This window comes from Phodopus roborovskii, unplaced genomic scaffold (assembly GCF_943737965.1).
Source record: "Phodopus roborovskii unplaced genomic scaffold, PHOROB, whole genome shotgun sequence".
NCBI classification, from domain to species: domain Eukaryota; kingdom Metazoa; phylum Chordata; class Mammalia; order Rodentia; family Cricetidae; genus Phodopus; species Phodopus roborovskii.
The window spans coordinates 17,889,222-17,904,595 of NW_026126485.1; the positions used below are offsets into that span (position 1 = coordinate 17,889,222).

The 15,374-nt window shown below is 41.7% G+C and overlaps 1 protein-coding gene across 1 annotated transcript in view; it reads left to right on the plus strand.

Annotated features, from left to right (window-relative positions):
• Mgat4d (MGAT4 family member D) overlaps positions 1-15,374 on the plus strand; it is a 33,883-nt gene that overhangs the window by 12,938 nt on the left and 5,571 nt on the right. Inside the window, exons 3-9 of the mRNA XM_051194915.1 lie at positions 275-412; positions 2,542-2,675; positions 4,199-4,242; positions 7,654-7,758; positions 9,968-10,043; positions 11,547-11,661; positions 14,229-14,359. Coding sequence (XP_051050872.1) covers positions 275-412; positions 2,542-2,675; positions 4,199-4,242; positions 7,654-7,758; positions 9,968-10,043; positions 11,547-11,661; positions 14,229-14,359 — 743 coding nt within the window. The remainder of the gene's footprint in view (positions 1-274; positions 413-2,541; positions 2,676-4,198; positions 4,243-7,653; positions 7,759-9,967; positions 10,044-11,546; positions 11,662-14,228; positions 14,360-15,374) is intronic.

Consider the following 15,374-nt stretch of genomic DNA (forward strand, 5'->3'; position numbering starts at 1 on the left):
TTCACACAAACTTAAAAAAAAGAAAGTTGTATCGGGCTGGAGAGCTAACTCAGTAGTTCATGTGCTGTTTGTCCTCCCAGAGAACCAGAGCTCTGTCCCCAACACCTGCCTCAGGAGCCGTGACTCCAGCTTGGGGACCATATCCACCTTAAGGTCCCAGCAGGCACCTCACACACATGCCTGCCAGGGTGTGCCATCCCCCACTTGTGCCTCACAAATAAAAATGTAAAGCATATTGCTGTGAACTTAGGGGCCTCCTTTCTTTCTCTCCCAGCTGAGAGGGAAGCGAGCTCACTGAATGAGAACGAAATACTTCCTAACAGATTTGAAGACTTAAGGTTCTTCCTTCCTCATCTAAAGACAACAGGAAAAATTTACCCCGATGTAGCCACTGGCAGAGGGAAAGCAGGCGGTAAGAACAGTTAGAACTGGGGAAAAGTTCAAGTATTTTTATCTTTGGGGGGATCTATATCTTAAATTTTCAGTTAGCACACAAAATCATGGGTTTCATCGTGAGATATGTGTGTGTGCATATGTGTGTCATTGTGTGTGTACGTGTGTATGCATGTGCGCTTATCACCTCTATCTGGTCATATTTGTCCCCTGTCCATCCTCCCCCTTCTCAGCAGTTCCCACCTTCCCCTTCCTTCAATTAATATGTCAAGAAATTTCATGGTCAAGTTTTTGGGTTTGAAGTTTCAAGATAGTAAGTAATATGTAGACTTCTAGCCATTAGGTATAAATTTTGAAGAAAATAACCATTCTATTTAATAACTTGAATTTAAGTTCAATTTCATTTCAGATGCTTGGAAAAGTAATTGACATATATCCAGTACACTTGAAGCCTGTATGACATATGTCCAGCACGCATGAAGCCTGTATGACATATGTCCAGCATATATGAAGCCTGTATGACATATGTCCAGTACACATAAAGCATCTACTAATGCCAGGCAAAGGGTTTTCCTTGCGTGGAAAAGCCTGTTGTTACCTGGTGATCCTCATATTCTTCCCACCTTCTTATGACCAATATCAGCAAAAGATGGAAAAGAGGATGGTTATTAATTTATTTGTGGTTTCAGGTCTTTTCTTTTTAGATAGGGTCTCACTATGTAACCCAGGCTGACTATGAACTCATAATGCCTTTGTTTCTACCTCCTGAGCACTGGGGTTACAGCCATGCATCACTACCCCATGTAGAAGAGGGCCCATTTAAGCTCAGCTTTGAGTTCAGGCTCATCATATATAACAGACCGAAACACAGTCATGCAGCTAGAAGCAGAGACACAGGGCCAAATCTTAGAATGTCTGACACAAGTCTCTTTTGTTCCAGTGAGAGGGTCACCTGGGGTCAGTCTCCTGGGCTGCCAGGTGCTACATATGGCCATGTTCATGTATGTCTGCTCTTGCACTACATTGGCAGAGTTGAGTAGCTGCAACAGAGACAGTGTGTCACAACAGTCAAAAGTCTGTGCTGTCTGACCCTTCGAAGAAAAGGATTGCCAGTCCCTGGACAAGCTAGTTCCTCAGAAATAAGTGAGCATCGTACGCTCCTGACATTGCCCACGCCTGGAGTGTGGAGATAGTGGTGCTTCCAAGCATCGTTTAACATCTACTAAATTCTTACTGTGTTTCCCAAACTAAGCATGTGTTTTTCTTACTCTGCTTAGTCCCCAGAACCCAGTGCAGTGAGGCTGATTACCATCTACCTTACCTTAGACCAGGAAATGGAGGCTGAGAGACACTGAAAGGGGTTTTGAGCTCAAATTGAAAATATCTCTAACTCCATCAGGATCCCCCTTCAGAGCCTTCAGAGCAGTGTGTGTGTGTGTGTGTGTGTGTGTGTGTGTGTGTGTGTGTGTGTGTAAACTATAGTTTACAGTAGAAGTTGTAAGGCAACAGTAAAAATACATAGGAACTATAAGATATTAGGCATGAAGAATAAAGGTAGTCTAACCTAAATATATATATATATATATATATAAATAAACAAGTTAGGAAACCACAGTTATGGGACTTATACAGCCAGACACTAGGGTGAACAAAATGCCCATGGAAGCTTAGTTCCTGTCTAGATTATGTGGGGCCTGTGACTCTCGATACATTACTTGTTACATTTGAGATAAATATTTATTCCATCAAACCATTTATAAATTACTTCATTCATGGTTTCCAGAGTGTCTTTTCAGCTTGGGACCCCAGCACCTCTTCAGGAAGAAGATGAGAGAACCTGCTATTATGGGGTGATGTGTACTGAGATAGATAAGCAAATGCTGTATTAATGAATGGAAAATGTTTCACTTTCTTTTCTCTACAACCAAATTCTCCACCATAAGAATACTCTGGAATCTAGTGCACATATTCAGTGTACTGCAAACAACGGAAAATGAAAACCAGGACTCAGAGTAACACTGTGTAGTATTTTGGTAGCATGGCTCAAAATGCTCTTTTTGGCAAGAGCAAGCGCAATAACTCACTGGCAGTGGTAAGCGTGGTCTGATGGTGAGGCACATTTGCTCCATGTCTGTGCCCCGCCTGCAGTTTCTTTCGCACTGGGAATCACCACCATTGACAGAAGGAACCACACCTACCTGAAGCAAACGCTGACATCCATTCTGTCCAGGATGACACCAGAAGAAGAGGAGGACTCTGTGGTGATTGTCTCTGTCGCTGATGTATGTATGAGAAACAAGGTCCCCTTATACCTCTCTGCAGCCTCCAAAACCCTCAACAGCAGCCACTTTTCCATCATGCTTTTGCTTTTGCTTTTTCAAAAAAATGAAAAAAGCCCAACACAACAATAACCCCCAAAACCAAGAAAACAAAATAAAACACCACCACCCCAAAATAAATAACATCAAATAAAAGCATGTGCACACGCACATGTGCACATATGTACGTATACACACACACACACACACACACACACACACACACTATATGTAGTCCATAATATACTGGTCAATTACTCCTGAACATGGGGCCTGGTCTGGAGTGGTTTACATACCCAGTGTCACTTCATTGGAGAAAACTGATTTTACCTTTCCCATCAGGTAAACATGACAGTTCAGCTGTTAACCTTTACCCTAGTCACTAGGTTTTCTTTCATTCGTTCATTCGTTTATTTAAAAAAAATAACAAAATATAATAAGATAAAACAAAAACTATCACATTAAAGTTGGACCAGTCAAACCAACAGAAGGAAAAGAGCCCAAGAGAAGGCACAAAAGTCAGAGACCCACACATTCACACACTAGGGAGTTCTGTAAACGCACTGAACTGGATGCTGTAAGATACACGCAGAAGACCTGGTCCAGACCCATGCAGGCCCTGTGCGTGCTGCCTCGGTCTCCGTGACTTCATGCAAACTTTGCTCGTGTTGATTTAGAGGGCCTTGTTTCCTTGCTGTCCTCCATCCTCTCTGGCTTGTACACCTTTTCCTCCTCTTGCGGGGAAGGAACCTCTGAGCTCTGAGGAGGGGTATGAACGAAAGAATGAGAGCTTAAAGAAGACATCTTGCTCAGTAATTAATAGATTCAGGTGTAGGTCTCTCCAATGGCTACATCCGTTCTCTTTTTCATCCCAACACATACTGGTAATCACTCATCATTTTGAAAATTTGAGTAAAACCATATAGAACTGTGTATTAGAATCAGACTTTTGGGGGAAGGAGCTGCCAGCATGTATCACAATTTAAAATTTAAATTCTGAGAACTTGTCCTTAAGAGATAGGCAAGTGTCTGAACACAGTGACACAGAAGGCTAGTCAAGAACACAGACAGCACCTGTGTGGTCATCTCCAGCAACAGCTGCTCTGCTTCCTGCCACGTGACCTTGGCAGCTCAGTGAGCAATTCTGAGCCACACTTCATGTAAAATCGGAGTGAGGCTGGTGTTGGCTGAAGCACTTCAAATGTCTGTTCCTGGAGTGCTACTGGGCTGAGTGAGTGTCAGACACTCTCATTCTAAGCGGTTTCATTTAAATGTGTGTGATTAATGTACTAATGTCCCATACTTTGACACATGGAGAAGTGTGCAGTAGCTTCTGTATTCAAGTGAGTGTTCTTTAAAATAACTGCGGAGATGTTATTAGATCACGATGACATTTCACACACAAATTCCATGTAGCAAAAGTGCTGTATTGATAAGATCACTAGGTATCCTTAATTTCAGTAATTTTTTTTTCTTCTTCTTTTCAGACTGATGATTATTTAAATTATGTTGTTGACATGGTTAAAACAAAGTAAGTACTTTCTGATAAACTTCAACATAAGCCACTCTTTATTTTTATGTTACGCACTTTTCTGTCCAATAGTATTATTGTGTATTGATTACTCTCTTTAGTGAATCTGAGCCATGAAAAATGAGCCTGTGGCTTTTTTAAATCTGTGAATTAGCACAGATACATGTATAGCACAGAATTTTTCCTGAGTCTGCAGACTTCTTTTTGGAATTTGTATTTCCTTACACTTCACCTGCAGATAGTGGAAGGCAGGGATAAGTCAGCTCTATGGTGTAAGTGGACTTCCTGGGGTAGACAGGAGTAGAAAGTTCATGCCTGGCACAGAATCCTCCGGAAAGACACAGAGGTCAAAAGGGCAATGTGCAGGATTGCTGGAATTTCCAATCTATTTGGAGCATAGATCCATGAAGTTAAGAAGGGAGGTATGATAGCTATGCAGAGACCTGTAGGAAGGAGTTGGCAATTTTCTAATGACCAGGGTGGTAACCCTGGCCACTGAACTGGGTCTGGCTAATGGGAGTGCAGCCAGCAGTGATGTATTCTGTTTTGGTTTACTCAGTAGTGGATAAGGCAAAAACAAGTGGACAGGGACTTGTCAAGATCAGGAGTGAAAAGAAAAAAGAAAAACATTATCCACAATGCACTCAAACCCTTGGGATTTGCTATATCGTTTCACAGATAACATCAGTGGGGGCCAGCAGAGATGGATGGACTGGTAAAGCACTTGCCTTGCAAGGCTGAGGACCAGAGTTCAGATCCCACGTTAAAAAAAAAAAAAAAAAAAAGCCATGTGGGCATAGTAACCCACAAACCACTTATAATCCAGCATCGGAGGTAACGATGCAAACCCTGAGCAAGCTGGCTGGCCAGACTAGCTGAGCTGGTGAGTTCTCTAAGATTAAGAGAGATCCTGCCTCAATACATAAGGTGGAGGGAAACCAAGGAAGACAACTAACATCGGCCCCAACTAACACACACAAGCATAGGAACATGAATACACACAAACACAGCATACACATGTAAAAATCAGTGGCTTTAGGAATCGCTGTATTTTATAGCTGAAAATGAGGAATATGAGAAAATTATGTGAGATGTTTCAGAGTGTTGAAAAAGTGTTGATGTTAACAGAGGGCACTTTGAACAATTACTTTTAAAGTGAGTGTGTGTGTGTGTGTGTGTGTGTGTGTGTGTGTGTGTGTACGAGTACAGAGGCCAGGAGAGGATTGCTGTACCCTGCTTTGTCCTCTCTGCCTTATTCCTTTTGACACAGGGCATTTAGCTGTACCTGGAGCTAGACTGACAGCCAGGAAGGCCAGAAATGCTCCTGCCTCTGTCCTCCACCAGCACCAGGGTTACAGGGATGCCCACAGCCATGCCTGGCTTTTCGTGGGTTCTGGAACAGATGGCCACGCTTGCACAGCAGGCAGGTTTACCCTGTGAACCATCCATCCCCCAGCTCAACTCCATAGCCTCAGACAAACACGTTAAAGAATAAGTGATTTCAGACATGTAGTGATGAGACAAGCACTGTGTCTTGTTGGCAGTCCTAGGTTCAATCTCTAACCCTAAAATTTGTCTAAGCGATTGTTTCCCAGTGTTATATGTCAGTTAACGTAAATGTATAAATTTCAATCCACGTTTGATTTCATAATATTTAGCTGAAGCATCTTGTCCAGACCTTCCAGAGTAATGAGGAAGTGTGTTAGATTTGAATTGACCATAAATTTGGAACTGCTTGATAATTTTTAAAGCACTAATATTTATACATAAAACTTTATTGGGACTGAACATAACTGTATTTTATACAAAACCATATTGCTTCAAGGTTTTCCCTTACATATCACTATGAAGAAGACTATTCACTTATAATAGTGACTGTCAATTTTGGAATAACATAAAGTAACAATCCAGAAATGTTTCAAAGAATCCTAGAAAATTGTCACCACCCAGGACCGCAAAATCTGTCTCTATCAGTAAAGGGAAATTGTATCACCACAGTCCAAGATTTTCCATGAGTGTGGATGCAGGTCTTTATTTGCCTCTACTGTACTCAATGCCTATATATGCCTTTAAGTTATATATTTTCATTTTAAAATTACTCTGTTACTTATTTTTGTTTCCAGCCAAATGTAGCTCCCCACTCTTTTCTCCTGTACCAGTAGTTTGCACTCTTTGAGAAGATACTAGAATTAATTCTTTTAAGTTTACAGTAGAAGGTGAGTGGAGCAGCAGACTATATAATCCTGGTACTTGGAGACAGAGGCAGGAGGGCCAGCCATTGTAAGGAGTAAGGTTTTTCCTCCCGCCGCTGGTCTGTCCGCCGCCGCACCAGCCCCAAATAACACACAGAGACTCTGTATTGGATATAATGCTGTTGGCCAGTTGCTTGTTTCTTATCAGCTAGCTCTGTCTTAAGTATTAACCCATTGCTGTTAAACTACGCATTTCCACGTGTTCTCTTCTTACCCTCGGAGAGCCGGCTGCTGTACTGCTCTCTCCAGACTCTCCATCTTGACTCCTCCTCCCTACTTCTTCTTTCCTCCTAGTCTCCTAGTCCCTCCTATCTTCCTTTCCTATTGGCCAACAGTGCTTTATTCATTAACCAGTATGAGAAACATATATACATAATGGCATCTCCCATCAAGCCATAGTTATTGTTAAAACATCTACACTGTTCAGTGGGCAGTAGAAGCAAGTCAGGCCACATCTAGCTAGCCATTTAGCCTAACTTCAGAAACTACTGTTGTTGAGCAGGGCTCCGACTAAATGGAAATGTATCCATTCGGAAAGTGATCTCACAAAGTTGTTTTCTCATAGCTGCTCTCATATTGTATCTAGCTTATTCTCTCTCCTCCTGACTGTCAAAAGATGCCTTTGACTATCTTAAGAAAATTCACAGTATATATAAAATCCTGTGAGAAATTTGTTTAACAATTTGCATTTTAGTTTTTAAATGTTTGATTTATTTTCCTGTGTTCATGATATGGGGGCATGCATGCCACAGTTTGGGCATAGAGATTAGTGAACAACTCTGTGGTAACTGGTTCTCTCTTCCACTTTTATGTGCGCTCCAGAGATGGGACTTGGATCACTGGACTTGTGGGACAAGTATCTTTACCCACTGAGCGATCTTGCTGGCCCATATATTTTAGTCTTTTGTTGTTTGTTTGTTTTTGATTTTTGGTTTTTTGTTTGTTTGTTTTTTCTGTATATTTCATTACTTTATAAATATTTTGACTAGGAAATAGTACTTACATGTTTTTGGTATCAGGTAGCAAACTGTGAGATAATCCAAACTAATATGTTATGTGGACACATACAAAGAAGGTATTTTTAAGTATTTACATTAGCTTGGTAAGTTTAGATATTCAACTATATCAGTGTTCAGCCTCCCTTTACTTCTGTTTCTAGATTCAAAAGACAGGTGGAGTCTGGGTCCTTGGAAGTCATTTCAATACCCACCTTTTTCTATCCAAGTGTATTACTGGGCAAGAAAACAATAGAGGACTCAGACAGGTAGGTCAAAGAATGGACCTGAAATAGCCTGCATCCTGAGGATGTTCTGGGACATGGACCTCAGCAATAATAACTGCAATATAGCAACATGGGGGAGCGCTCCTGCTGACTCACTCGGGTTGTCATCAGAGTCCTAGCTCTGAGTCCTAGTCCAATGACATTTCACTGGTAGCATGAAATCAGTCAAAGCATTATTCCATGACAATGGGCAGAAGATACATATGAGGAGCTATCGTCCTTACCATGCTGAGTAGGTTGGCAGCTTTTGCCAGCATACTGCTGAAGATGCTTCTCTGTGTTTACAGACAATGATTAGTAGAGACACAGTGAAGGAGGTGGGGGGAGCCTGGATTTGAGCTCATTCCTCCTGGAAGCTACTCCCAGCTTTCCTATTCCCTAGCCATGTTAGACAGGTAAATTGGCCTTTTCTCCTTGATTTCCTCAACCTTGCCAATACATTTAATGAAATAGTATAGATACACAATGTTTAATAGACAAACCAGATCATTTGGAAGTTATAAGACCAAAACATGGCAGTATTTATGAAAGAACATTAGAATGTTGAAACCTTTATATGCAGACAAATAATTATATGTTTCTGGTAGTAAATATGCTGTTGTGGGGAATGTATTGAGTTTATTTATTGAAAAAAAATTCTGACACCCATGGGAGGCCTGCCCCTTTCTGAGTGAATGTAGAGGAGGGGTGGACTGACAAGGGAATGGGGGAGGGAGTAGGGGGAAGGAGCAGGAGGAAAAGGAGGAGGGAGGCTGTGGTCGGGATGTGAAATAATTAAATAAGTTAATAAAAAAATAAAAAGAAAGGCTTGCCAGAAATCCCAGGGAAGATCCCTTGCCTGAGAACCTATTATATGCCTGAGAACATATATCATATGTGGTGTGTTTGAATCTCAAACTACATAAGGCTTTTTGTCCATCCTTGCATTAGTGTCCTACTCTGTGCTCAGGAAGTTGCCCCAGACCTTTGCTGTGCTGCAGCCATTCTTCCTCTGTCCTGTCCCTTGAGGTTTATGCACGGTTCTCCCTACCCCAACTCCACGGCCGTGGGCTGGCTCACTCTGCCTTCTCTTAGACTCACTTTCCAGGGTCAGAAGTCTCTGCCTTCATATGAGATTAGGTCCAGTGTGGCCCACATGTCCTAAAACGACGTCCTTCATGCCATGGTTGGTCTCCAGCACCCCGCTTCCCTGGCCCCGCTCCCCTGCTCTGTAGCTGAGGTGTCTAGCTCCTGCAGGCTTCAGGCCTGGGCACTGGATTGCAGCTACAGCTGCAAGTCCCCTGGATCTTTCTGTCCCACTTTTCTCCCTCCCCATCTTGTTGTATAATGATCTTCGCTGTTGACGACTTTACCCAACACAATCTAATTGCTCTAATTTTCCCATTTCTGTGTGTATTTTCTTAATAGTGAGACCCCAGGGCAAGAACTGCCGTGTCCTGTTCTATGTATCTCCAGCACATGGCCTAGTGTCCTATTTGCTGATAAAGTACAATAAGATTTCTGAACACTTTCATGTGATCAAGAAAGGCTACTTTAGTTTGCTCTTTGTTGTTGTGATAAAACACTGACCAAAGGCACCTTAGAGGAAGAAAGGGTTACTTTTGCTCATGGTTCCCACATCACAATCCATGGCCAAGGCATGCCAAGGCAAGACTTCAAAGCAGCAGCTTATAGCTGTAACCAATGGAGAAATGCTGCTTACTGTCTCCATCTCCAAAGCTTGCTCAGCTACCTTCTTCCACAGCCTAGGACCACCTGCCCAGGGGTGGCACCGCCCACAGTGGACTGGGCTCTCCAGCAGCAATCATTAACCAAGAAAAGACCCCCACAGTTGCCTACAGACCAATTTGATGGAGACAATTCCTCAGTTGAGGGCTCCTCTTCCTAAGTGACTCCAGTTTTTGTCAAGCTGACAATAAACTAGCCACATAGATGGTAACTTATTACTTCAATAAAAATTTGGCTGAAATGCAAAACACCTAGTCCATGCTTGTTCTAGTTTAGCCGAGGCAGGTACTGCCCACTCAATAGAGAAGCTCTTTAGTATAACTTTAGTATAAACACATTCCTTTTTATTTACTGTCTATACCATTCTGTCAGAAAATGTAAAAGTGTTATTTAATTACTGAAATAGCCTTATAAGTGAATGTGCTATAATGAATATTAAGAGATTTTATTCTTTGTTTTTTAGTTGGCAAATGAAGCAAACATTGGATTTTTGTATTTTGATGTTGTATGCCCAACCCAAGGCCACGTATTATTTACAGGTAAAAACTTGGTATACATGAATTTTAAGCCAAGTATTACTTTTTCAATCCTTCCTTTAGTCCCTTCCTTTCTCCGTGTGTTGCTCTATGGCCAAACAAATGGGAAGTATTTATGAATCAATATGCTGAAGCTTAAGATTGAATGTATCTTCTTGCTGTGTTCACTGTGGCAGAGAGAAGTCCAAACTGAAAAGAAAATCTAAAATAAAGCTCCTGGAAGTACATAGAAATTGCCCTGTGTCCATGTCTAAGCCTCATGGTAGGTCATGCTGTGGACCTACGCAGACTGCCATCCCTCACTGCCTCTCACTTTGTGAGTGGCGCTGTTCACTACTGCATAGTGAAGCTGTAGAATGTGTCCATCATAGGTGTTGGTTTCCTTTCGGTCCCTTCAGATCACCAGATGAGAGTGGTGTGTCTCCTGTAATAAGCAACACACCTCACTTCAAAGAAAAATGTGCCCTCATGGAGTTTTCAGAATTACCAGTAGAGGGCAGAGAGAAAGCCGAGAAAGGCTGAAAGCAAGATCTCTTCCCAAGACTGAAAGACAAACAACTCCTTTAGCTCAGAGGAGTAGAGGGATGTCAGCTGCCTCCCAGCTCTGTCTTGTGTTTGTGCCCCTGGACGTGGCTGATGTGGGAAGCGCCACAGTCTAAGGACATCACATCCTGTACATAAATCAAGGACGGCTCTCACCCTCACCCCTTTCCCTAGGGAGCTTCCTTCTAAGGGTCCTTCTGACCAGCCAGGTGTGGGTGGGAATGGCCAGCTCCTTCCTGCCACCTCTCACCAAGGACCATAGCAGCTACAGATAGAACCTGGCAGCATTACCTGAGGAGCAGAGCAAGTCTGTCTGCTGTCTTCTTGATGTTTGTGTTTCCATCCTAAATTACCATGTGGAAGTCCTAGTTCTCAGATGTGTGGTCTGAGGAGGTAGGGCCTTTGGGTGTGGCTTGATCCTGAGGACAGAGTCCTGATGACTGGGATTAGTGTTTACATACAGAAGGCCTCTTCTCTCTGTCAGAGAACACAGAGAGACCTCCATGAAGACTGAGCCTCAGCAGACCCCTCGTCTACTAGCACCTGGATGCTGGACGGCCCAGAGTCCAGAACTGTTAGAATTCACCAACTTCACTGATGTGGATAAGCCAGCCTGTGGAATCCTGTTATAACAACCAGGCTAGACAGCCGTCATCTTAATTAAAGCTGAAATGTTGATGACAATTAAAATGGATTAAATGGAATCTCGAAGAGGACTTAAATGGGATGTTCTAGTCAGCATTTAGGAGAAATAAAAGACACTTTAGGTTTTATTAATATCATAGTCAGAGAATAAATCTGACCGAGAATAGCCTTAGTGAATTGACCAAAGATTATCATCTTGCCAAAGACATTTCCAGTGTGTTCTATTGGTAGTATTTTTTTGTCTTTGATATAATGTTAATTTAATGGAATAACTGGAGGTATTAATGCTATTTTTTTGTATTTGGATTTTTTCTCTAGCTAGAAGATGATATCATAGCAAGAAAAATGTATTTTACAAAAATGAAAGATTTTGTAAACAGCCTCACTTCAAAAAATTGGCTTTTTATTGAATTTTCAGTACTTGGACTTATAGGTAAGCCATAGTCTATTGTGTTAAATCACATTGGATTAAGCTCTTTCTTCCCTCCCTCCTTCCTTCTTTCCTTTCTTCCTCCTTCCTTCCTTCCTTCTTTTAAGTTCAGACTCCACCTTAAAATATTAATCCTTCTGCCTCATCCTCAAGTACTGAGATTATGGGTATGCCAACATCCTCTGCTTAGAGTAAGAATTTGTTTTTCTGTCAGTCTGTCTGTCTGTTTAGCAGAGCATAGTCTTAAAACTTTTTAAGAACATATCAAATAATTTGTTTGCTATAATACTTAGTGGAAAGACCTAGCCTGATTTCTGTGTGGATAATATGACCTAGAAAAGCCAGACTGGGCCAGGCGTTGGTGGCAGACACCTTTAATCCCAGCACTCAGGAGGCAGAGGCAGGTAGATCTCTGAGAGTTCAAGGCCAGCCTGGTCTACAGAGCTAGTTCCAGGACAGGCTCCAAAGCAATACAGAAAAACCCTGTCTCGAAAAGCCAAATTTGTGCACTTGAATTACAGGTAACATATTTTGATCATTTTTTTTCTAGGTAGACAATATAAGTGAGCAAATTAATGTATACATGCACATTATAAAAACATACAATTGGGTGCTATGAGTATGCACATGTACGGTGACAGATGTGTACTATCCTTTCTTTATGTAGAAGAACTAAGGGGCCCTTGTTATACCCTAGTTGGACCGTAAATGCTCAGTACAGGCTAGACTCCAAATCCTGTCCTGATACTTCGACCAACAAACTGACCAATGAAAAAACCCAGCTGATTCTCAGAGAAGTGAAGTTGTGGGAAAAAGAATTCAGGGCTGTGGTACTTGAGTGTCTGATGTCCAATGTGTCAAAGTTGCTACTCTTAATAGAAATGATTTCGTGGCCGGGAGACGGCTCAGACGGTAAAAAGCCTGCTGTGTAAGCACAGGGACTCAGGCATGGTGGAAGCACCCAGACCAGCTTTGGGGAAACTGGAGAGGCAGATCCTGGAGCTCACTGGCCAGCCAACCTAGCTGTGGGAGACACTCTGAAAAATGTAAGGTGGAGAATGATCAAGGAAGACACCCAAATATTGACGTTGGGCCTTCGGAAGCATGTGTACTGCATAACTCATAGGCACACATGTACACAACACACAAAAAAGAAATGGTGTGTGAATTGTACCGGCCACGGAAAAGTTCCCGTGGCAGTGCTTACGGTATAATTCAGTTCCTGCAGCCATTTTAGATACCCCCTTTTCTTCCTTCCTCACAACCTTTCCCTTAGCTCCTTTGAGCTTTGTGGTCTCAAGCTGGGTTACCTCTCATTTCCAGGGGCCTGACATTAGTTAGTCTGATGGACATTCTGTCTTATTTTACTCTTAAAAAAAGAAATCCCGGTTTTCTACTTTAACTTTGACTGTCTAATTAGTTTTAGATTGTGACAGGTTCAGAACTGACTTGGAAACTGAAACAAATCTGAGTAGAGAATCTGCCCCTGCCCTGGCTCTTACTTTCACATAATATAATTAATTAGCCTTTTTCTGTTCCTTACAGTTTTTACCTTCAAGGCTACATTCTAAACTCTCAAAATCTTGATCAATGCCCATCTCTGATCAGCTAATCAGCTTCTTACTGTTGACAGTTCTCTGCTAGAACAGGAGAGAGAGAGAGAGAGAGAGAGAGAGAGAGAGAGAGAGAGAGAGAGAGAGAGCTGAGTGGGGAAGTGTCTTCAGAGAGAGAGAGAGAGAGAGAGAGAGAGAGAGAGAGAGAGAGAAAGACTCACATGTGTGACACTGAAGACCTTTCTTCAGTGAAGACCTTTACTTCATGGGGCCTCAATTTTCCTTACTCCAGCAGCCAGAAGCATGGCCATGCTAAATAGGACTTTGCTTGTAACAGAAGAGGACATAATCATTTTCATCATTCATCTCAACATCAGCAAGTAGCTAAAATACAACTGTACATTTCATATTAAGTGACCCACATAGCCTCAAAATCCAAAGGGGGGAAAACTGTATGTGTCCATCTAACTTACTAAATAGGACAAGTTATTTTATGTTACATAGTTTAAATCAAGCATCCAACTGAATCTTTTCCATTCAGTTTCATTTTAAAATTCAGGACTCAGAGTTTTAAAAAGAAAAAACTAACTGGGACTAGTTGATCATATTTTTAAAAATACAATATGTCTTTAAGAAACATGAACCTAAAATAGTAGTCTATCTTATAAATGCCTGGTTAAACAATTTTCAAATTTTGAAACATTCAATATTCTAGTAAAACATTAGGACTAAAGGTTACTGTGTAGTAGGTCCATTGAGTGCTTGCCAAGGTCATGTGAAGATCCTTTGTGTAGAACTGAGAGAGTGGTCTGTCACCTTAGCAGTGAGGGTGAGTTCAAAATGCTTCCCAGAGAGAGTGGCCCAGTGTGAAGTTGCTCACAGACCCGCAGTCTGAAGCAAGCAAGATGCTTTGTGGTCTCCAACCTAGGTGATGTGATTAAGTTCTGCTTGCTCCTTTGAATGGAACACACAAGGCTCACGTCATACACATGCCCATGAGTTTATTTTTCTCCACAGGAAAACTCTTTCAATCAAAGGACCTGTTTGACTTCGTACATTTTTTCTTGATGTTCTACAAAGTGAAGCCCATAGATATACTTTTAGACGACATTTTCCTGGTGAAGATGTGCGGCTGGGGAGAGCATATTGTGAGTGTCCCCGGCGAGGGCGTGGAACGGGGGAGACCCTGTGTGAGTGTCCCCGGTGAGGGTGTGGAACGGGGTACACCCTGTGTGAGTGTCCCTGCAGAAACACCAGACTGAAAAAATACCATCCTGTCACACTATCACTGAAATATTTTTATTAACAAAAATAATGATCTGATGAATGTACCAAAACATTAAGCTTCTGCTGAATTTTGCTGACATCTCCATAATATTAAATGAAATAGTGAGGATCCAAACTAATGCTGGGAAAAGCTACAACACAGACAAAAAAAAGCAAAACAACAAAAAGAACAGAGGTAAGCTAAAAAATAATAAGACATACATCCAAACATTTCAATATCTGTGTTAAGTGTAAATTGTCCAAATGTACCAAAACAGATTATTAGAATCTTTTTAAATTACAGATGGTGGTGTGTGTGTGTGTGTGTGTGTGTGTGTGTGTGTTCAGTCCAAATGTAGGGTGCAGATTAAGTCATAGGTGGGAAAAGGCAGATGACGCATAGTGTAAGCCACCCAGGAAAGTTGGTTCTACAGTGCACCTCAGAGCAGGAATGCTGCTCCAGATCATCAAGTGCCCTGCATGGTCCCACGGATGTCCCGCTGGGGACTGCCAGACTTCAGTTTAAAAAGAGAACTAATCTTGATAAGTTACTAACAACTCCAATAAATTGAAAAGACAAAAGGCACCAGACTTAGAATGAGAAAATGTGGTGACAGAATTCACATGCCTTAATAGGAAAGTGAATGCCACGATTACATACATGTAGCCTCAACTTAGAAAGTAAATGGCTGCTTGCAAGCCTCACACGCTGTCAAAACTCATCTGTGATGGAACGGATTACCTGAGTAGGTCTACATGTAAGAAAGTTCAGTAAAAATATAGAAGCCCTCTGAGAAAGAAATGGCCAAGTCCTGGTGGTTTTATAAGTAAGTTCTATCTAAACACTTAACAAACAAATAATAACAAATGAATTTCACATTTTTCTACTTTGTTAAA